Genomic DNA, 22,810 nt, shown 5'->3' on the forward strand with positions numbered 1-22,810 from the left:
GGACATGTTACTGGGAAATAAGCAACTTCTGGATGGTGACAGTAATTCTGCTTCACACTGGCCTGATCAACCCCACCTAGCATTCATTATTTTCCTTTAACAGCATGTCCGATCATGTTTTCTTTCTTACTTATCAGACCGCCTCTGCCCAATCCATCAGTGGAAAAGGGCTACCGTTAGACCACCAGTTGGTTTGGGTGGTGGATCATTCACAGCAGTGACACTGACATGGTAATGTTTGGTACTGGTATGAGTGTGCTCAGTGGTGTTCCTATAGTGGTCTCTTTTTCACTGAATATAGAGAGGCTGATAAATTGCATAACAACTGATGAGCTACAGTCAATAACTGTACACTTATAGAGTAGGTTTACCTCGTAAAATGGGCATTGTGTGTTGATATCTTAGTCATGCCTGCAGTTGATTCATTCAAACCCCAGTCACTGTTCTTGTCAGAGAAAGAAACCATTACGTAGGTTGTACATAAAATGTATTACTGACTGGTAAAATGTTTTGTTAAATGAATTTATTTTAAAACAGTTCATGTTTAAAAAAGACATGACATACAAGACATACAAGACATACATTGGACATGAACATGTCCAATGCTACAGGGCTTGAAAGAACCCCAGTGTTTGCAATACAGTCCAGCGGTAATAGTGTTCAGAACAGGTCCATGATGATAGGTCAATGACAGTTTAAAAAAAAAAAATTCACATTATTTCCACAGATGTGGCAGTCCATATTAAAGGTTAAAGGTCGAGTGTATTAGAGCTCTGTGGCAGGACCCCATTCCATGTCATCGGTTTCTTCTTCATCATCATTATAGTCATCACTATTCTCTGAACTGTCGCTGCCTCTGATCTGATTCCTTCGGATTAACATTGCTTCATGATGTGCCAACCTAAAATTACAAAAAAAAAAAAAAAAAAAGAAAGAAAGAAAGGCAAAATGGAAAAGTCAGTCAAAGTTTGGAATTTTGGACTAGCAAAGGGTGGGCAAATACTTATTTTTTGTTATGATACTTACACAACTATAGGGGTCTTTGGTGCCTCTGCCATGCGTGTCTAAAAACAGAAAAATGACATGGACATTTATGTATTTGCTTTCCATTTCAGTCACAGTCCATAATTAACAATGTTGACCACCAAGTGAAACATGTATAGATGTGATACCTGTTGTAGTTTCTGCTCTATGACAGACAGCGTGACAGGTGGTGGGCTCTCGCGAGGAAGCACTGTGGGATCTGGAGCCCTAAATGCCGGAGGTCCTTCAGAGGTGGGCGTGGCAGGTGGATCAGGCTCAGCGCTGAAGTCTGAGTCTGTGAAACTGCGTGTGGCTGGTGATGCATTCTGCAGCTGCGAGGCTGGGGGCTCAGGGGTATTGAGGATGGGAGGCACCTCTTGAGGGGGTAGAGTGTACTCCAGCTCTGCCTCCTCCTCTTCTTCTGAGTATGGCTCAGGCTCAGGGCTGGGTGTCTGATGTGCAGCTGGCTCTGAGGAGCGAGCCAATGCTGTGCTGCGGCGCCACGTTATGTCTGGTTGGCTGGGAAGGGGCTCCTCCAGGTCCTCGTTGTCTGTGTAAGCCTCGCCATCAGTGTAGGGCTCACCGTCTGTGTCCTCATAGTCGCTGGCACCACTGAGGTAGTCGGAGGCATCGTTGCGGTTGAGCACGTCCAGTTCCTCATTGGCACCTCCCTCCAACTAAACACACATTATTAACTCATTATTACAACTAACCATGCAGGAAACATTTACAGTACATTAACTGTGCAACTGTAAGTATATTCCGACTGTACATGTCTCCACATTCACTTTGTATGTTAGAAATACCATATAAGAGACCTAATTGCAATCTAAATGGTGGCCCAGGAAACTCTAATACTAAACATAAAGGCCTGGATTTACACAATAAAGTTTACTATATTATTTATTTACAAAACTGTACTATAAAGAATACCTTAAATTCCCATATTTTTACATGGACAATGTATATTTTTTTTTTTAAATTACTGAACTATTCTCAGGGACCTCAAATGCCTCAAGATGATTATTGAATAATTATATCTAGTTTTATGTTTCTAAATGTCAGAATAACATGGTAATTTATCTAAATTATGTTTTTTTTTAATTTTTATTTTCTTCTGCACTTTCTGTGAGCTTTTTAAAAAAAATGTTTTAAACATTTTTGCATCCAGAGGAAAGAAAAAAGTCTTACCGTCACTTCTGAGACCCAGACAGGCTTAGATTGTTGTTGTCGAATCTTCTCTTTAAGAATTTCGTACCACACGTTTGAAGTGGGCTGCAGATCGATGTGTGCTGAGGAAAAACAGAGAACTTATTTGGTAAAGTACAAAATATTATGTGAGTGATATGCATAAGAACAGCAGTATTTTATAAATAGAACACAACAGCTGTCATATTATCTAAGCCAGTGATTATCAATTCTTTGGACCCCCATGAAGCATGAATTTAATCCAAAACTCAATACCTGAAAAAATAAATAAATAGGCCCATAAAGAATGTCAACTTGAACCTAACGTGTTTTGTTGGTGATAATGTCAGAAACAAAAATCTTTAGGACAGCAATCAATAGGCAAAATATTACTGAACATATTTAAATAATGAGCCTAATATCTGAATAATGTGCATATATGTGTGCTGAGAGGGTCAGTGGAGTTTGTTTTACAGTAAAGTCGTTCCTGGCTACAAAATATTTAAGAACCACCGATCTAAGCAGTTAGAAAGTAGATGAGCACATGTGAAAAAAAAGTCTGTGTGTGTGTGTGTGTGTGTGTGTGTGTGTGTGTGTGTGTGTGTGTGTGTGAGTTTACCAGCAAAAATGTGGCTGTACTGTTTCTTTAGCTTTAAGGCCTGACTGTACAGTTTGCGTGAGCTTTTTTTAGAATTGGGATCATATCTCTGTCTCATAGCTTTCACATCTTTGCGGCTGTGCGGCTCCAGGAACAGCACTATGGGGTGATACTGGATGTAACTGAGTCTCTCCACCGCAGTGGGTGTGATGTCCAGTAGAGGGTGCCTTTCCTGCAAAAAGGAATACAAAAAAACATAAATTTGTCCATTGATGCTTGTTTTAGCACCAGTTTAAGCAGTGTATATAACTTGGTTTACCTGCTCTGCTATTCTTTTAACTGTGTCCAACTTAATGACAGACTGTCCATCTCCACCACCCCTGGCCACCATTTCTGCAAAAATACACAACAAACCAAACCCAGTCATCATTTCTATAAGGTAAGAAAGCTTAACTAACATTTTACACAAATAAAAATATTAAACATACCTGCCACCTCAAATTCATTAGGCATTTCTTTAGCCAGTTTCTCATTTGCAATGTCATTCAGGGGGCCCATGATGACAATTGGCCGTTTAAAGTTGGCTGGAACAACAAAAAAGCTTCGTGAGACTTAAGTAATCTTAATTATTAATTAAAGAACCCTTAAAGGTGCACCAACAGCATGTGCTAATCTTTTCACCAAACACATCTGAATCCTATGTTTGAAAATAGTTCTTAATTTTAACTAAGCTATGTGCAACTGGGTTTTATCTTCAAGAGTAAAATCATGTAAATTTCTAGGTGTTCCATTTACTCACCTTCCCTGAGCACAACTTTCTCATATGCTGGAAACTTGCCCTGGATGGTCAGTTGAAGAAGGTCATCCCGTGTTCTTCGGACAGGCTTCTTGGCCCCCCGGAGACCCCGTAGTTTCCAAAACTCTGCCCTGGGAGCTGTGGCCTGGCGTTCTGCCATCTGGATCCTCTGAGTCTGCTCGACAATGGCTAGACTTTCAGCTCTAATACGTGTGCGCACACACACACACACACACACACACACACACACACACACACACACACACACACACACACACACACACACACACACACACACACAGAGCTGTGGTCAGCTTTTACTGCAAAAACCACAATGGAGCGTACTACCATCCTGATTTACTGGTTATCAGGATCTGGTCTTATTGGTCTCGAGCATGCTTCTCAGCTCTGAAGTTTACATTCATCAGTTCTAGAGCTGATGCATTTTTTTCCACTGTAAGGCACAATACTATTATGTCATGGAGTAACTTTAATGAACCTTCCTGAAATAAATATGAAAAAATAGGAGGACAACCCCCAAAATTGAACACATTGCATTCAATCTGGTATTAAAGGCTCTAATAGCCGGTTGTAAATTATATCTTCAACACTTTGCTTTTTAAGGTATGATTTGACATTGCAGATGAATTTCCAAATGTGACTGGTCAGAATGTGTTGATTAAGTAAGGAATAATACACAGCATAATGAGTTGTTATACAGAAAATACACCTGAGAGGTTTTCTATAATAGCAGCTCTGAGCAGTCACAGGCAAAGCTATAACTTGTTTTCTTGCATGTGAAAGTCTTCAGGACAGCAGACTTTGTGTTTTCATCCCAAAGGTGTTCAGTGGGGTTGAGGTCAGAGCTCTGTGCAGGCCACTCAAATTCTTCCACTCCAGCCTTGACAAACCATGTCTTTATGGAGTTCACTTTGTGCACAGGGGCATTGTCATGCTGGAACAGGTTTGGGCCTCTTAGTTCCAGGGAAGGGAAATTGTAATGCCACAGCATACAAAGACATTCTATACAATTGTGGGATTCCAACTTTGGGGGAACAGTTTGGGGATGAACCACTTATGGATGTGATGCTCAGATGTCCACAAAGTTTTGGCCATATAGTGTATAATTTTGTACAATATACATATTGTAGTGGGGTGGAGGGAGGGACTTATCTAAAAAAAAATATAATGAGTTTGCTATTTTTGCTATCATTCCTTTATAAATAAGAAAAATGTGGTTAAGTGGTCATGTATACATGAGATAGCACTCAACAGGTGTGCTGATATTAGAAAATCATGGAATTTAATTAACATGTAATGAAGATGCATGTGACCTTCATAAATATCTACATAAAGAAAAGCAAAGGCCTTGAATTTGGTAAAGAATTAAACCATATGAACGCATGAATAGTGGCTGCTTTCCTCCCACCTGGTCTGGTTGGGTATAGTGCCCTTGTCCAGCTCATAGAGGTTGGTTCCCATCCGAACAGCCGACCAAGTTCCCAGTTTCCCACGGTGCATTGTATCCACCACACGGAAAACCTCTCCCCGGGTGAAGCTCAGGCCATGGCTCTGCTCTGGCTCATGGTCAAAGTGGGTGCGGATGTAGAAGGAATCACCCAGGCTGGACTTCAGGATCTTCTTATAAACTGGAGATATGAATTGCGCATTAGCACCATTAGACCGTAGCACTCCTAAAACTATGCCACTTTCCAAAATGGCCCATAAAATTCGCACATTTCTTGCCTCATATGGAATAGCTGATGTTTAGCACTTTTGAAATCCCACATCTATCTTTTTCCCCCAACCTATTTAATAAATAACTTTTTGTACATAGATTCTTTTTTACTTGACAAAAATTTCCTGCCCTTAGACTCTGACAGTGAGTATCATGCAATTGTGATTTCTGATCACGCCCCATTTTTGATGAAGTTTTGTTAAATTTATTTCCTCTATTGGCATTTTTAGAAAACAATTAAACTCCAGGCACATTTTCCTCAATCATAAGGGAGGCTTGTCTGAGGGGACAAATAACATCATACAGTGCTACAAAGATATGTCTTCAGAAAATAACTAATGATCTCTTGAATTTGGATGCAACAATTGCTGTGACTCTATCACCTGATTTATATAAGAAACATCTGATACCTCTATTGGAATATAATCTTTTATCTACAAAACAGGTTGAAAGTCTCATTAATAAAACACAGTACATGGCTTATGAAAATAATGAAAAGCCTGGAATAATCCTTGCACATCAGTTATATCATCTTCTTATAAAGTGAAACAGGATGGTTATTGGTTCTCAAAAGAGGATAGGTGTGTACTCACTGTCCATTTTATTCTGAGTGAGCATGTCAATGCGTTCCCCAGCACGAAGGTTCATAAGGAACATGGCAGCCTCTTCTCTGGTGAAGTGACTGAAGTCAACTCCATTGACCTGAGTAACAGTAAAACCAAGCGTTAAAAGAATACATGGGGAAATGAAAGCAACATGACAATGGAAACAGAACTCAAACCTGCAGTATCTGATCCCCCTCTCTCATGCCCTCTCTCTGAGCAGGGCTGTTAGGCTGGATGCCTCCGACAAAGATGCCCACGTCGTTGCCCCCTACAAGCCGGAGACCCACACTGCCCTCCTTAACAAACCCCACCATTTTCTGGTCTGAGCTGTAGCTGCAATGTAAAAGGATTTTTGAGCAAATTACTAAATTCAGTCAAAATTCAGTGTGTCTACACATTCCAAAACTAGTTTGAATGCTAAACTTTGCTTACCCCAGGTTAGGTGTAGGTCCTGCATCAGGTGGGAGGGAGTAAAGAGGCTCTTCTACAGGCTTGGCTGAATACATGAGCAACAACACAATGTTACTGCCCAACCAAGTGAAGCATAGGAAAAGAGAACATGCTGCACACTCCTTTACTTGCCTTCAGCTTGTTTAAAAGGAAAATAAATCACTTGGTAGCATGAAAATCAGTGGCCTTCTTAATCTTATTCTTAATAAGTTACTTATAACAGAATGTGTGCATGATCTTCATCCTTCATTGGACTAACAATCAGACCTCCAATGTATGACACTGGATTTAATTAGTGGGACTTTGATACATACCATTCAGCCTGGTGTTGTTGGATCTTGATAAATCAGATCGGAGAGTGGCATCAGCCTCTGGCAAACTAGATGGAGAGTACAGTATGTGCAGTAAACATAATTACACTATTGTTCATTAAACAGTCACACAGTAAAGACCTTATAAGGCTATGGTGGGTAAATGTATAGACTGCCACTGTCTGGAGCAAAAAAAATTACATTTATACAATTTTCCTCTACTTCTACCTAAATGAAATAAATCAATCAAGATAAGTTTGGTTTCTTATGTTTTGTACTGTAGCAATGAGCCTAATGTAGGTAACACGGGGTAGCTAGGGTGTCCAAGACAAACATTTTTTTTGTTCGGGCTTTCAATTTGTTAAGCCTACATGTCTGCCTGGCAACTACAAATAAACAAACACAAAAAGAAAAAATGACTCCTTATATACATTTGCAAAAAATAAAAGGTTTTCATTTGGTACGTATCTATGTTTAAAGTTCTAACTATAGCACAGGCTTCTGAATTTTGTTTAAATTCATAACACAGACACACAAATACAACGGTGTCTGGTGGTGTGAATGTTCATACAATGAGACTCATCTAAATGTAAATACAGACAATCCCTCCTCTTTCAGGAAACAGTTTCATTAAAAATATATATCATTTGAAACTAGAGCATGAAATTAAAGCAAAATTTGGGGTTCCATGACTAGCTTCATAGTTTATTGCTTACAAAAAGCTTTAAAACAGCCCGAAACCTAAATACACAGACTCTTTAGCCAAGCATGAAATATTACCAGGTGCAAATGACATTTTTGAGAATGTGTTTGAAAAGTACCTATGATTGCTGTCGTGATCGGTGCTGCCTGATCTCCTGAATGGAGAATATGCTCTCTCAGACTGAAAGAGGTCTGAGGATTAAAACAGTACAACAATGCAAGGCATTAAAATATATAAGACATGGAGATGTAAATATCAGTACAGGTGAATGGTGCATTAATGACAGTGTACAGACCAGATGGAGGTCTGGGAGGTGAGGAGGCTCTGTAACGAAACTCTGGTCTGCTTTCAGCCGACGCCACTTGAGTTTGGGCAACAACTCTGAAATACAAATATTTATGCAACTCATAAAAAATAGAGCATGTTTCCTAAGATGGAACATTTTTATTTGTCCTGACCTTGTGTGGAAATGAAATGTAAAAGAGACTGAAAATATTCTAGCTATTCTATTGCATAATCTACTTTTGCAAGCAGGTTTTAATGTCCAAGTGGACTTCTTACTCGTCTGAATGTGAGGCATCTGGACTGGGAACCGCTGGGTAACTTGCATCTGACTCAGACTGTGATGGACCTGCATGAACATAAAATTCAACATCATATACTTTTCTCCAATCTGCTTAGCTAAATTGCATGCGGTTACACCATGCTCACCTCTCTTGAGGGGTGTTGAGGGTTTTGACCATTTTGGGGCCGCAACCATGGGGGCTAGTGCTATCTCAGGCGTGGCCCTGCCGAAGCAAAAGGAAGAGGTGAAAGAGTGAGAAGGTGGAATTTGTTTGTGTGTAGTGACATGGAGGGAAATGTGGAAGATAAATATAACAGAATGTTAAAGAAGCATTAATGGGGTGGTAATGGGGTGGTGGCCTTGGTGGTGTATGTGTGTCGGTGTGGTTCATTTGCGAATAGCGTTATTGCTGCCTGGCTTCTGATAACACAGCTGCCAGCACTGCTTATCACAGCAATGGTACAGGAATTAATCTGCGTCTTCAAGCCAGTTTAGAATGTATGGGCATTTTCCAAGCCTTCAAATCATATCCTTATAATATATTCCCAATTGAAAATAAACATAATATTTATTCTTTGACTGTCAGTAGGTTTTAATAAAAATTAAGCTATTTTTGTAAGCTATTCACCTCAAAGCCTGACGTTTGTTCTTATCAAATTAAAAATTGATAAATTTTTTTAAATGCTGATAAATTCTGAATTAAAGTAGTCAGGAGTTTAAGTCATGGTTAACCATAAAAAAAAAAAAAAAAAAAAAAAAAAAAGGCTATTGTATGGCTGATTTTTCAATACATTTTCTCTGATCACTCATAGTCTAATTTAATGTGACTCATCTGAATCATATCGCATGTCTATTATTGTCATTATGTTTGCTATATCTTTGACATGATTTAATAATATTAAATTATTAAAATTTAATTTATTTCTGGTGATCATCTAGCACAGGAAAATCAATGCAAATACAGTCACATATTCAATGTGATTTGATTCTTTTTATTTAAGATCACAAAATTTATTACACTGCAGCATAATGCTACAAAAATATGCAAACAAGCATGAGGGTAACAATTGAAAGGAGCAAAAAACCCCATGTAAACAATATAAAAAAAAAACAAAACAAAACAAAAAAAATGCACGCACAAAATAGCCTAAATACCACAAAAACATGCTTAACAAAAAAAAATTATTCATCAAATCTTTAATTAAAAATAAAATTAATTAAATCTTGAATGCCCAGTAGATAAGTGGTCCTGTATGGGAGGTTCTTGCTGGAGATCAGCATGTTGAATGAGGAGGAGCAGCAAGACCTCCCTCATCAATACCTGTATCTGTTGCGTGAGTCCTGGCTGGACAGCGTTCCCGGTCTGACTGCCGCTCCTGAACTTTCATCTGACTCTGACTCGGACTTATCTGTTGAAAAATAGCGTTAGACATAAGTCTAACATTCTGTACCTGAAGCAGTCAAAAGGGAAGACAGTGGGGTGAAGGGGACAAGCAGTGGAAGTGTCTCACCTCGCGGTGGGGGTCTGTAAGGGGAGGAGCCACGGCTGAGGAGGTCCAGGGAACGGCTGCGGGAAGATGACTTCAAGCCAGCTTGGGGAAGGTCAGGGAGCACCCTGGGAGAGGGAGGGAAGACACAGTCACGATCTGAGTGTTGGAGGGTCAGACAAGACGCATCAGGTCATGTACAGGAAGTAAAAGCTGTGGTCCATTCTGGAGTACCTACTGTCTACTGCTAAATGTGCTAAAACTGAATAATTTCAACTTGGCAGCTCCCTTCATCATGACCCTTTATGAATGATCATACATCATAAGTTTTAGCACACTGATATATTTTTTTTATATAAACCTGCCACCACCCCTTTCTTCAGAGGACAATAAAGATTTTGCTTGCACTAAATAAAGTTACATCTTTCGGACTATTACAGCCTAAGGGACAGAGAAGGAAAAAAAAGTAAGCATAATAATTGAGAGAAAAAAATACATAAAATCATATTTTACATTAAAAATAAAAAAATAAGAAAAACCAGGGAAAGAAGAAAAAGAAATATGATGCACATGTGCATATAATCATAGCCTGCTGGTTTGTCAGTTTTCCTCCTCCCTGAGAGTGAATCCTAAGCACAGCTTGATTACTGTTTGCTGAATAACCTAGCCAGCTAACTAGCACTAACCAGCAAGTGCGTTTTAACAGACAGCAAAATAGTCAAATATGATATGAATATGCTAGACAGTGGAATTTAAGATGTGGTATATATGGTATATAACCTACCTGTTGAAATGCAGTGATGGCATGTTGAAGCAACGTTATGATGAGAGCATGACACACTACAGAAGGAAAGGTCAAGGAAAAGCAGGTGTGGTTGAAGCGGTTATGTTTGTAATAACTCTTACTTGTATCTGGACTGACTGTCAGTCCTGGGACTCTCCCGTCTTGGGGGTGGAGAGGCACTGCGGTCTGAATCAGACTCCGAAACAGCTGGAATTCAGAACATTTTCTTAACATAAGCTTAACATGGCTACTGACCATTTTACCAGAATCAGATTCCATGACTTCAGATTATAAGGCAAATCAAATATTAGAGGAGGGGAAATTTAAACCATAACATGGCAGATTGTAGTGTCTAAATTGTAAAAAGTGTTTAGGACAGACCTTTGCGTGGCCGTGGCAATGAATAGGAGCTGCGAGGGGCGTTCCAGTTATCAGGGACAGGAGAAGCTCGAGGATTAGGCAGTGCTGATACTCCTGAGAGCACTCTGTAACGACAACCACTCATTTACTCTCATATTAAAACCGGTAAGGATTTCATTATATAAGTTAGTGTAAAATAATGTGAGTGTGTGTAGCAGTTTGGAGATGTTTGTGGCTTATTGTAAAACACCACAACTTTACCTGTACCGGTCTCTGCTGTTAATGCCGTCATGTTTAGCCGGAGGAGGAGATTTGCTGTGGTCAGAATCTGACTCAGATGAAACTGCACATGAACCAGGTAATGAAGTAATTACAGGATTATTATTATTATTATTATTATTATTATTATGAAAATTTTTTTAAATCCACTTTCATTTACAGAAAAAAAATCTAACCTTTGACACACACATAAATCAGATTTTATACAAAATGGCTGTCAGATCATGAGTGACATGAGTGAAAAATCTGACTGATCAGTGTGTTTGTTTAAATGACAGCTAAGCAAGACTGACCTCTGCGTCGAGGCACTGCATAGGAAGTTGGCTGTGACCTGTTGGAGCGCAGATGGGGTGAATCACGAGCTTTTGAGGAAGGAGGAGCCTCAGCCCGGGTTCTGAAACACAAAAGACAATTCTAGATGTGCCATTTCCACTTTCAACACCACAGGCCTGACTGCTGTAAGTGCGCAGTTTTACCTGCGTGTGCGACGTTCTCGGGTCGGTGCACGAGACGATCGATTCCGAACAGGGATGTCAGTATCCAGATCAGAAATTTCTGATGGGAAAGAATATTTATGCATATTTTCTGGCATTTATAAAAGAACATTCACAATGAACACTGCAGTGAGTTTTAGACATCATTTTTTTTTTTTTTTTTTTTAGAACTTTAGTGACTCACCCTCCAGCTCTGAGCTGCTGCCACCACTCCTCTCCTCAGCACTGTTCTGAGGGCTGTCCTCCACCTCAGGGATACTGACCAGGAACTTCCTGTTGTCCCTCAGCACCACCATGGTGAGTTTACCTCTCGACTTCTCCACCAGGTGCTTGGTCTCCAGCAGGGAGAGGTTCTCTGTAGTCATTCCATTAATCTAAGGAAGATTTCATTTATTATTCAGATATTATTAACATTTTTAAATCAACAAAACAGGTTAAATCAGTGTTCAAGAACATTATACCTTGCAAATGAAAGCATCTCACCTTGAGAACGAGATCTCCCTCCTGCAGTGTGCCTTCTTTAGCAGCCAGACCAGTGGGAGTCATGTGCTTGATGAAAATCTGACTCCCTAACTTCATCCCGTACTCTAAGAAAGAGTGACATTTTGCACAGAACACATAAAGCATTAAAAAAAAACCCACAGAACTAATGTCTGTCTTGCAATATACATATTAGTATACCATAATGCACAACTGCACAAGATGTGTTACATTTATTAGAAATGGATCATAGAATACATACAGAATACATCTAAATCCCTTACAGTACAAGTTCTCAACCTTGGTCCTGAAGTACTCCCTGTTTTCTCTGCTCCAAAACCCTACAGTCTGCATGACAGGAGGTACTCCAGGACCAAGGTTGGGAACTGGTGCTTTAAGGGATTAATTAAATCCATCCCTCCATCCTGAAAGTGGCCCTATGGCTCGTCCCCTCACCGTCTGTAGGTTTCAGCTTCACTAGCGTGGCTCTGATGGGTTTATCTGCAGTGTCCTGATTGGGCAGTCTCTTGAAGCCGGACATAAGTGCCAGGTCGTGGCCGTTGTGTTCAGGTGTGGTACTCCGAGGAGGCCGCCCGTACCCTGAGTCTGACCCACGCCGAGGTTTCCGCTCATATCGGTCATCCAGCAGGTTTGATTGTGAGGAAGCTCGTGTGGGTCTGCCACTGGCTGGGACCTGAACTATGCGAGGCCTCTTCACTGTCTGCAAAAGATGACAGCAACTGTATTAATTCTTTCATCAGTATGAATAGTTTGGTCTCTCAGAGTCCTTTCACATACAACACAATATCTTACTACAGAGGGACACCAGACACCACAGCCTGCCGAATAACAGATAAAGCACTGGTTTTGTGGGTGGTTGTACTCACAATGTTGGCTGTTTTGCCACAGCTCTTGAGGTGCTGAATGGTGTACTGTGATGTGGTGTTCTCCATTGACACTCCATTCACCATGACTATCTGATCCCGTGTCCTGTAAAGATGAGAGTACATTTTTATACAGCATATTTCATTTTGGATTTAATCATGTAAGAAAGTGTAAGACTCATATAAGAAAAGGATCACTAATAATTGAGTTTCAATGGGGTATAACTAGGGTTGCCAGATTGGTATCACCGGTTCTATCATTTAATATTTTGAAATCACTTCCAATTATAAGCTGAAAGAATGAGAATATTTGAAACCAAATTACCCTATTTATACAAGTCCAATCAATTTGTCCAGACAAATCAATTAAATATAATTGGGAAATCTTCCCAACCTGGCAACAGTGGGTAAAAGGATTCAGGAGATCTCTTAGATAAGTCAGAGCTATGCCAGTAGTTTCAAATGTCCACAGTAGGACTTCACAGTTAATGCAAAAGTTAATAGGAAGCTAATGTAAACAAAAAAAGATGGCGCAATATGGTCTGACGCTACTTCCTGGTAAGGACCCTGTCACGTTCTGAGTTAACAAACGTTTTCTTATTTAAAGAGACAGCAGCCAGTAACACAATAACACACTGCTCTATATTTTATAATCAAACATTAGAAAATGTTGCTTCATTTTATAAGACTGGAAATTTATGCTGTGTTGAACACAGCATGCTGAGGTTTTCATACACAAACATGACAGGTTGGACGGGATTAGCCTGGAGGTGCAGGAGGAAGTGATGTGTACATGAGGAACTCACTGTAGTCTGCCCATAGCTGGGCCACTGGGCACCACATCAGAGACGATCACAGCTGTGTCCCCATTGATTGGGTTCGGCTTGTCCCTCCCGCCCGAGATAGCAAAACCGAAACCAAATTTAGGATCCTATCAGAAATACAAAAGAGGGGTGTGGAGAAGGAATGACACAAGAGAACGTGTTAAAAATCTACATATTCCAACAGAGAGTCTAAATGGGTCACATGATTTGAGACGTTAAAAATGCAGGGTGTGTCCTGGCAAGATGAAAAGTACTGCTCTGGTGAGCCACTGGTAAATAAACACCCTCTTGCTTGTACATTTCCTCATCATCATGTACTGAGTTTCACCCTCTTTCTTAACTCTTTAGGGATTATTAAGCAAAGGCAAAAGTGGAGGAAAGCTTGAAGGAAAACTTACTTTGTTTAGCGTCACTGTGTGCTGCTCCCATATCGTCATTTCCTCCATGTCTGCCTTCTAAAAAAAAAAAAAAGCAACACGTTTAAATTATGAAAGCCCTCCTGTAGTGTTACAGGTGCAAAGCATCGATACGCAGCAAAAGAGACTCAAAACAGCTCCATGTGCAAGACAGAAACTGTGCCGAGAGTACGTTGATCGAAGGCCTTGGTGTTTTTCCTCCCACTCCCTGAATTAGAGGAAGAGTGACTCAGCCCTAGCATGCTCTCACCTGCTCACCACATTCCTGGAGGGCAGGTAGAGGGGGCGGGGCCTGCAACATGACACCTCCCCCCCGATGAACAAATGCATAACACACAGCACCAGTCTCTGTGCACATTCTCTTCATGGCCAGCATACCAGCTCGTTTCGACACGAAATGCTTCACGAAACTAAGACAAGATAATGACACACACAGCTCACTGAATCACTCTCACCTGAACTGCAACACAAAGAAAGATGAAACCAATAACCCAAAATAACTTCAACCAAGCCTCTTGATGTTTTTTCTCCTGTCTCTAAAGTCCACTGTACTGAAACTATGAACAAGCAGATTTCAGCCAACACCAGGACATCAGGACACTTTTTTTTTATAGTGGTCAGGAAACAACAAATATATATAAAAAAATGAACAGAAAGATTAACAATGCCTAAAATCTAATCTACAATCACTGAACCCCATTTATTCAAACTGGATAAATATTTCTTTGAAAAATCGTTTGCAGGAGCATTTACTTAAGAAATGTGGCATTCATGAAGACAACAAATATTAGACATGATCATACAGAGAAACAATGAGAAATGAGATTTGAGAAATGTATAAAAATGTCTAAAAATAAATAAATTAAATAATAATAATAATAATAATAATAATAATAATAAATTAACAACAATTATTATTATTATTATTATTATTAGTAGTAGTAGTAGCTGAAAAAAATATATTTATATAATTTAATTCAGTATTCACAGCAATCCAATTAAGGTAATAATCTTTAATCATTAATAAGATCAGTACAAATCTAAATTTTCAATTAAGATATACATGTTGAAACCCATTAGAGTAAAATAATAAACATTCCTCCACCTCTGTGACTTTGTACTGCTAAGGTTTTTCCCTGACATAAAACGCCATGTCTTTAAGCATCTACACAGAGATGCTTTAAAACCACAGCCTTTCCAGAAACATGTTTGAGTTCGCTTTTCCGAGACAGAAACGCCAGCAGGACGCCACGTTCTTTTCCTGGAACCCAAAGACAACTGCCTGTCTCAGATAGAGTGCCGCTTGTTGTGTTGACAAAACATTTATATTTTTACATTTACATATATTCAGTTGGCACGGGAGAGGCAGAATGCAATGCACCGAGCTGTCTGAGGACTTAACAGTGCTGCAGAACTACAATACCACCAAGTCAAAAGAAAACCCAATATGGCTGTATCATATATAACACTCTTCACACTCAGAGACAACAGGTGAAATGCACATACAGATATTTTAATACAAGTTTCCTAAATTACATCTTGTCCGTTCCCGAAATCATAATGTATCAATTCTTTAAACTGCACTGGCCACTTACTACACCAGTCTGAGGCTACAGTGGGCACAGGCTCACTGACACTGGAGATTAAAGATTGGAAAAAGACCAGGCGATGAGTAACCATAGCCTTCTTGTCAGCTCGAACCAGTCTGAGCATTCTCCACTGACCTTCTGCAGAAATGGTGCTCACTGAATGTTTACTGAATTTTGCACCATTCTGTTTAAACTCAAGAAACTGCTGCGTGTGAAAATCCCAGGAGATCAGTCATTGTTAAAATACTAAAACCAGCCTTTCTGGCACCAACAACAATGCCAGGACGAAAGTCACTGAGATCACATTTTCCTCATTCTGATGTTTGATGTGAACATTAACTGAAGCTCTTGACCTGTATCTGCATGAATTTTTGCATTATGCTGCTGCCACATGATTGGCTGATTAGATAACTGCATGAATGAAAACAAAATAATGAACTACATTAAATAAATAAACAACATTACCAAGCTTCCATTTACCACTAAAACCATCTCACAGAGCAAAACGTCCTGTACCGTTTGTCAGCTCAAGCCCTTCAACCGAAATTATTTGCCCCTTCGTGATTTCAGGTCATGCTAAATGAAACCATTTTAGAAAATTAAATAAAAGTATTATTTTTTTCCTTATAAAATTAATATTATTATTATTATTATTATTATTTATTATTATTATTATCATCATCATCATTTTGCTGAATATATCATTGTTTTAAATGGTTGTGAAGTGCTGGACTAGTCTTGTGACCTGTTTTGTTTCTGAAAGCTGACAATGTATCTGTCCATTTTAAGTGATTTTTCAGACTTTGAGAAATGTAGAACAACGCAGAATTGTGTTAGTTATCTGCTAAACTGCAACCTGTGGTGTGATTAATGTTTAATATTTAAAATTATTTCTAATTATACTAATTCTGTCACTCTTTACGTACAAGGTGGCAGTGAAGTGTTACATTTTGATTGATTTTGATGAATCATGATTTCACAATTCCCCTCTGACCACAGAAAAGCCCTTTGGGAAACCCCGCCTTAGAGTTTCTATTGCTACTCACGCAGTCATAATCAGATGATTGCAAGACAGCAGTAATACTCACACAAATGCACCAGAACAACACTAGGTGAAACATGAACGTGAACATTCATTTCATGAATGCTTAAATGTCACAGGAAGTCACACTATGCAAGTAGCTGCACAATCTCTGTTAACCTTAAAGACTCGCAGTAATGAACTGTGTTTTCCTGGAAGTGCTGGTAGTGAGAACAACATCAACCCTCATGATCTACTGCACAACACATCCAGGACCAGTGGACAATATGGGAGAATTATTTGATAGCAGAGGCAGTGAAATTGAAACTCCTCTATACTGTTCTTTGCTTTGTCTCGCTGGGGGAACCCTTAAAGATTTTATGTATCACCTTACAACAAACATAGGAAGCTAAGAACCCTTGAGAAATCTTAAAAGCAAAACAAACAAACAAAAAAACTACTAAGTAACTTATTTATTTATGTATATATTTATTCATTTAAAAAAAAATCTAAATCAGCTATTTGTTATTGTGAGTAACAATGGAGTCATTTGGTGTTATAAAAATACTGCTTATTTCTACACTTGGGAGTGTGCTGTTATAGGAAAATAATTTATGATGAAGAGGTGTGATGTGGTCCGAAGTGGAGATACTCTTACCACAGCAATTCTCTGAAGATTTAATTTTTTTTTATTTACTAAAGAAAGACACGTCATACTTTCTATCCATTTATAGTTATGTTTGATGTTGTGGAATGCACATGAAACAAGTTAGTTCCTGTTAGCACTTATCTTATAGCAGCTATAAAGAGTCGTTCACTCACCAACCTTTCTTCTTCTCTTTTTTGAAGTTTATAAGACCAAGAAGTTTAGCTATTCATGTTATAGAGAAAGTGGAAAACGCAAAGCCCTCCATCTTGAAGACTTTCCTGTGTCGGCAATCTTAAAGCTACGGCCTTACTTCCGATAGTTAGAAAGTGCTGACACTGGAGACTCCTTCCAAAAAGGCTAAGAAAACTTCACCATACCAACAATTACACAATTTTTTTTTAAAAACAGTCCCTGTTCATGTTACTATAGAAACGATAATATATTAGAATGAGAGCTTTAACATAAAACTTGCTGCCGGAACTACTGTCAGAACCGCTGTTATAGAAAACAAATCAACACTTTCTGAACAGAAAAAGAAGACCTCAACAGCACTGTAGTATAAATTTTTGTTAGGAGATGTTCATGAGATGTTCATAACAGCATGGTCAGTCATGTGTTATTCCTTGCATATCACCCAGTCCTACTTTCCAGCCTAAAGGAAGAAAGTCTGCAGAACAGCTGGACTATGTACCAAACACTGCTCTGTGACCTTGGGGAAGATCAGGAAAATGGCATACGCAGAAACCTTTAACTCAGATGACAGATATTTGCATGTCTGATCTGAGTTTGATCAGAGTTCTGTCACAAAAGACAGATCACACATACAAATATCTGTGTATTCTATGTTTAGTGAAAACCTACAAACAAACTGGAGCTAGCTGTTCAACTCTCCTACAAACTGTGTAGTATGTTGACCAGTTTTTAGTTTCATACAAAAGTGGAAATCAGGCCAATTAGGCCAATAAACACATCTTGTCCCTCACTGTTGCAGTACCTCACTGTTGTCATGTTTCTATAATACTTTGCACCAAGGCCTTGGAGAATAATATTTTTAATATTTTTACACCATACACTTATGGCTAGAAAGGCTAGGACAATACTTCTCTATATACTACTCTAAATACTACTCTAAATAAAAAAGTTAAATAGAGAAACCAGAGGTGCTGGTGTTTATTCTCATAGTCACACTGATAAACCATATGGCAACAGCGCTTCAGGCAACAGGTGCAGCGAGGGTGGGTAAGGTCAAGTCTCAGCATGACAAAGAAAGTCAAATCTAGCTGTCACCAATGTAAAAATAATGAACTACCGACCTCTTTGAAACACAAGATAAGCTGAACTGCGCTCATGTGCCATCTACATCTAAACATAGCCTGTCTGTGGACTCACCGGCTCTTTGAACCTCACCTCCATCTTCTTCAGGTAACACTAAATAAAGCAGGATTCCACCTTATAATCTCCTGAAAGTCATAGATTTCTCCTCATGTTATACAAACTTATCCAGTGCCTTCTGATCCACAACAAAGCAGGCGGATCACAGGGGCTTTGTCCATGAAAAACAGCAGGACGCACCTGACTCAGTGGAGCGCTCCACCCACAGGCTTTCCCATTCCCTAGATGCTTTCAAGTGTGGGATTTGCCAGGAAATTAAGGTGGAACATGAATCCCCCTGGTAATTAAGTGCTCTCACTGAGAGGAACCTGCCTTAAGAAACTGTCAGTGATGGCAATGAACCACCTGGCAACCAGGCTCTATGAATAATGAGCCAAAAAAAAAAAAAAAAAAAAAAAAACTCACACTATCATAAAGCACCAAAACAGACTAGGATACCTGTGAAATTCACATATATGACTTTTGTTGCCCTAATCAGAAAAGATTCTGATCAATGCCAGCAATGACTGAAAGACAGACAGGACCTGCTGTATGTATACACAGTCTTGGTTACAAAAGGAATCATTACCATGGCTGGTTAATAATTGATAAAGCTTTTAGGAGGGCGTTTACAGCCAGTCCAGAGAGGGTTTGGTATGTGCTTCATAGTTTCAGGTTCAGCAAGCAGAGGCCTTGCTTGTTTCTCAGCAATAATCATGCATGTTATCTGATCTCGGAAAGTGTAGTGTCTAGAAGAAAAATGGCTGTATGCTCGTTCCCTTAACTTATCTCCAGCTGGGATATAATCAGTCCTCTCATTTCAAACAGATCTTCATAGATTTATTCAGTTGACAGAAATACAAATACATGCATGAGTGGAAACAGGATGACTAGAGGACCAGCACTGAGCAGACATTATTCGGGTGGTGGATCTCGTGTGGTTCTGGTGCTGGTGAATCAGGTACAGTGGATTTGTTGGAATTGTAAACACCGAAACATTACTGCTACATTGAGAAACTGTCCACTGACCAAAAATATTCAGCCGAGCGTTAGAGAGAAGTTTCCCAGTCAGGGGTTTGTAAGATTGTAATAAATTCCAGCTAAGACAGAGAAGAAGATAATAGACTCTATAAGGTAGTCTCATTCCCTGCTAGTTAGCAAATCTGAATTATTCTTAAAAAGAATTTGCATCTGGAAAAAAAAAAAAAGAAACCCAAATACTTCTCACACAATCACCTGCACACCTCCAATCATCCCACAACTTGTGGGAAACACTGAGGTTTGTATAGAAAAAGCGACTTGGAAGAAGAACTAGTGATTGTTACAGGAATTCTGTGACAGGTCATACTTTTTATCTGTTTATAGTTACATTTATTGTTGTGCAACGTCCGAGAAACAAGTTATTACTTTCTGTTATTGCTAACATCACGCCAGCTATAAACAGCTGTTCCCTCACTTTTGCTTATTAATCAGAGGAAATTGCAGCTTGTTACTGAGAAACAACACAATGCAATGTTAGACTTTTCTGTGGCAGCTTTACCTTTATATTACAAAGTTCTGAAACTGGAGACTCTGTCTGAAAATGTGAACTAAACATCTCCTTACGATAAACCTCACTATATCAACAATTAGATGTTTTTATCTTTGTTAAATAACAACACATTTTTAGTGTGTTCATTATTAGGTTTAGATTTATGTGGAGTGTCCACTGTACAAGTCCCTGTGTAAGCTGTTACTATAGAGAGGATCATTTATTACAATGAGTGCATTAATATAAATCTTGGAGCAAAACAATTCTCAGAGCCACTGTTAGAGAAAATTAATCAACACCTTCTGAACAATCAGAATCGAGAATTCAACTTTGTCCAGAACAACAGATGGGCTACATTCAGTAACGGCATACCTACAAAGTGCGCCTGATAAATACACAAGCTTGTTCCTGATCTTCTGTTCAACACACACATTGATTGGGTGTTAATGTTTATCTCAGAGGAAACTTCCCACCCTGGGGGCAACGCGCTTGAGAGGACACAGCTGTTTCTCACACACAAGACAACACACTCCTGATGTGTAAAGGTGTGTCCTTACAGCAGTATCAGTAAACATTTTCAGAAGAGGAAACCTGTTCTGTGTTCCCGGCCTTGCTGTTTACTTAAGAGCCACTTTCTCTTAGGTGGAGACAACTATGTGCAACAAATTAGCTCCTCTCTTTTTTTTCTGTGGCAGATTTAGGCTGAGAATGTTTAAAACACAGATATTTTCATGTTAAACTAATAAACAGACAGTCATGGTAAGGTACACACTGTAATCCAACACACAATGTTCTGCATACTGATACTGGCTCAGTTGTGTGTTGGGGCAGTGTTTCGTGTCTGAGTAACACACCAACACAGACATTTGAGACAAGATTCATAAATGTGTGTGCAGCTTTTGGATAGTTTGGGAATGATGTATTGTGAAACCTTGTGAAACTAGAAATCAAGCAGAGACCAGTGAAGGTGGCTCAACCAGAAGGGCAGGTTAGAAAATACAGAGAGAGAGAGAGAGAGAGAGAGAGAGAGAGAGAGAGAGAGTGTGTGTGTGTGTGTGTTCACTCATCTGCTTCGTACACACTGTATTAGACAACATTTCGCTACAGCAGGTGTGTTTAATGACTTATTGCCGTTATTCCTCATAAATAAGAAATGACACTATTGTTACTCCTCACTGAGTGAGAGTAGTCCTAAACGCAGCCCTTTTTAACAACTAGTGCTCTACAAAGGGTGTAGAAAACACTATTTCAAGGCACATGTAGTGCACTCTGTGGAGAGTGGAGCACGAATTCGGGTTCAGCCCATGTTCATTTACATGGAGACTACACGACATGAATGAAGTGTCCAATTCAAGACAAATGTAAAAACTGTGACACTAAACTCATTTTATGTCATTATTTTTCGACTTCTAAGAGAACTTTTTCCAACTATTTTCGACTATTTCGACTTTTTTCTAGAAAAAAAAAAAAAAAAATCCTAAAACACAAAGCAGTGAAAAAACTGCTAACAAGCGACAGGAACATTACTCAGGGTTAAAGGTCGTGGAGCCAGTCACAAGCTCAAAAACACTGTGAAACATTTGAACAAACAAACGCTAATAAACTCACTTTTTTATGTATTTAAACATACATTTAACACACAAAGACATTTCAAACCATCTGTTAAAATGAGTTCACACTAAGTTCACACATTTAGCTACAATCCTTTTCACCTGAGAATAGGGCTACATCAGCTCTAATGCTAAAATAACACAAAACAACAGCAGCTTTTACCTCAGAGGATGTGCAGATGTAAAGCGCAACACTGATAAATCCACCGCTTTCAGGTCGCCACCTGTTTCTCTCACTTTCACCGCCCCTGTGATCAGCGCTACTGCTCCTACTGTCAGGTGCCGTTTACCTGAAGACACAGTGGGCGTGGCCACGCGAGACGTCACCCGGTGACGTCAGTTTATTCAATCTTTAATTGAATTCGTATCAATATCAATTCTTTTTTGTTTTGTTTACTTTTATTACTTGTTATTATTAGTCATCATTGTTATTATTTTGTTTTAAATAATTAATTACATTTATTTCTTTTGTATCCGTATGTGCATTTATAATTACCTTTTAGATCTTAAGAAATATTCACATCAAACCATCTTAAGAAATATTCACATCAAACCATGTACAGAATAAAACTTTGGTTTTACAAAATGTAAATTTAAGTCCTGGGGGTACAGTTGAACAATTTCTAATGAGATTTAAAAAAAAAAAAAAAAAAATCCAACTGCATCAACAGCAGCAGCTGCAGCAGCAACAACAACAACTACAAAAACGACAACAACAGTAGCAGCAGCAACAACAACAGCAGCAGCAACAACAGCAGCAACAACAACAACAACAACAGCAACAACAGCAGCAGCAACAACAGCAGCAGCAACAACAGCAACAGCAGCAGCAACAACAACAACAACAGCAGCAACAGCAGCAACAACAGCAACAGCAGCAACAACAGCAACAACAGCAGCAACAACAACAACAGCAGCAACAACAACAACAACAACAGCAGCAACAACAACAACAACAGCAGCAACAATAACAACAACATTTGTTCATTCACCTTCAGTAACGACTTTATCCTGGTCAGGGAAAATCTGGAGTCAATCCCAGTAACACTGGGAG

At 39.2% G+C, this 22,810-nt stretch overlaps 1 protein-coding gene across 3 annotated transcripts; it reads right to left on the bottom strand.

Moving 5' to 3' along the window:
* Window positions 1–506: 506 nt before the first annotated feature.
* On the bottom strand, window positions 507–22,073 carry tjp3 (tight junction protein 3). Of its 3 annotated transcripts, none has more exons than XM_034308799.2 (31): window positions 21,920–22,073; window positions 13,968–14,024; window positions 13,552–13,676; window positions 12,749–12,851; window positions 12,318–12,582; window positions 11,865–11,968; window positions 11,566–11,755; window positions 11,364–11,442; window positions 11,181–11,281; window positions 10,870–10,951; window positions 10,630–10,733; window positions 10,371–10,455; window positions 9,489–9,592; window positions 9,299–9,386; window positions 8,124–8,200; window positions 7,974–8,043; window positions 7,708–7,793; window positions 7,531–7,603; window positions 6,713–6,777; window positions 6,381–6,444; window positions 6,125–6,281; window positions 5,937–6,045; window positions 5,035–5,254; window positions 3,609–3,808; window positions 3,298–3,393; window positions 3,129–3,202; window positions 2,831–3,041; window positions 2,215–2,315; window positions 1,173–1,700; window positions 1,027–1,064; window positions 507–901 (listed from the first exon to the last, which is right to left on the bottom strand). In XM_034308799.2, exons 2-31 carry the CDS (start codon window positions 14,013–14,015, stop codon window positions 766–768), a joined length of 3,783 nt encoding a protein of 1,260 aa, XP_034164690.2. In that variant the 5' UTR covers window positions 14,016–14,024; window positions 21,920–22,073; the 3' UTR covers window positions 507–765. The 3 variants fall into 3 exon arrangements, with proteins under 3 accessions (XP_034164690.2, XP_034164689.2, XP_034164691.2); XM_034308798.2 differs by lacking the exon at window positions 21,920–22,073 and adding an exon at window positions 18,634–18,831; XM_034308800.2 differs by lacking the exon at window positions 21,920–22,073 and adding an exon at window positions 14,158–14,188.
* Between the last annotated feature and the right edge of the window lie 737 nt (window positions 22,074–22,810).

The sequence above is a fragment of the Pangasianodon hypophthalmus genome, chromosome 11 (assembly GCF_027358585.1).
Source record: "Pangasianodon hypophthalmus isolate fPanHyp1 chromosome 11, fPanHyp1.pri, whole genome shotgun sequence".
In the NCBI taxonomy this organism is placed as follows: domain Eukaryota; kingdom Metazoa; phylum Chordata; class Actinopteri; order Siluriformes; family Pangasiidae; genus Pangasianodon; species Pangasianodon hypophthalmus.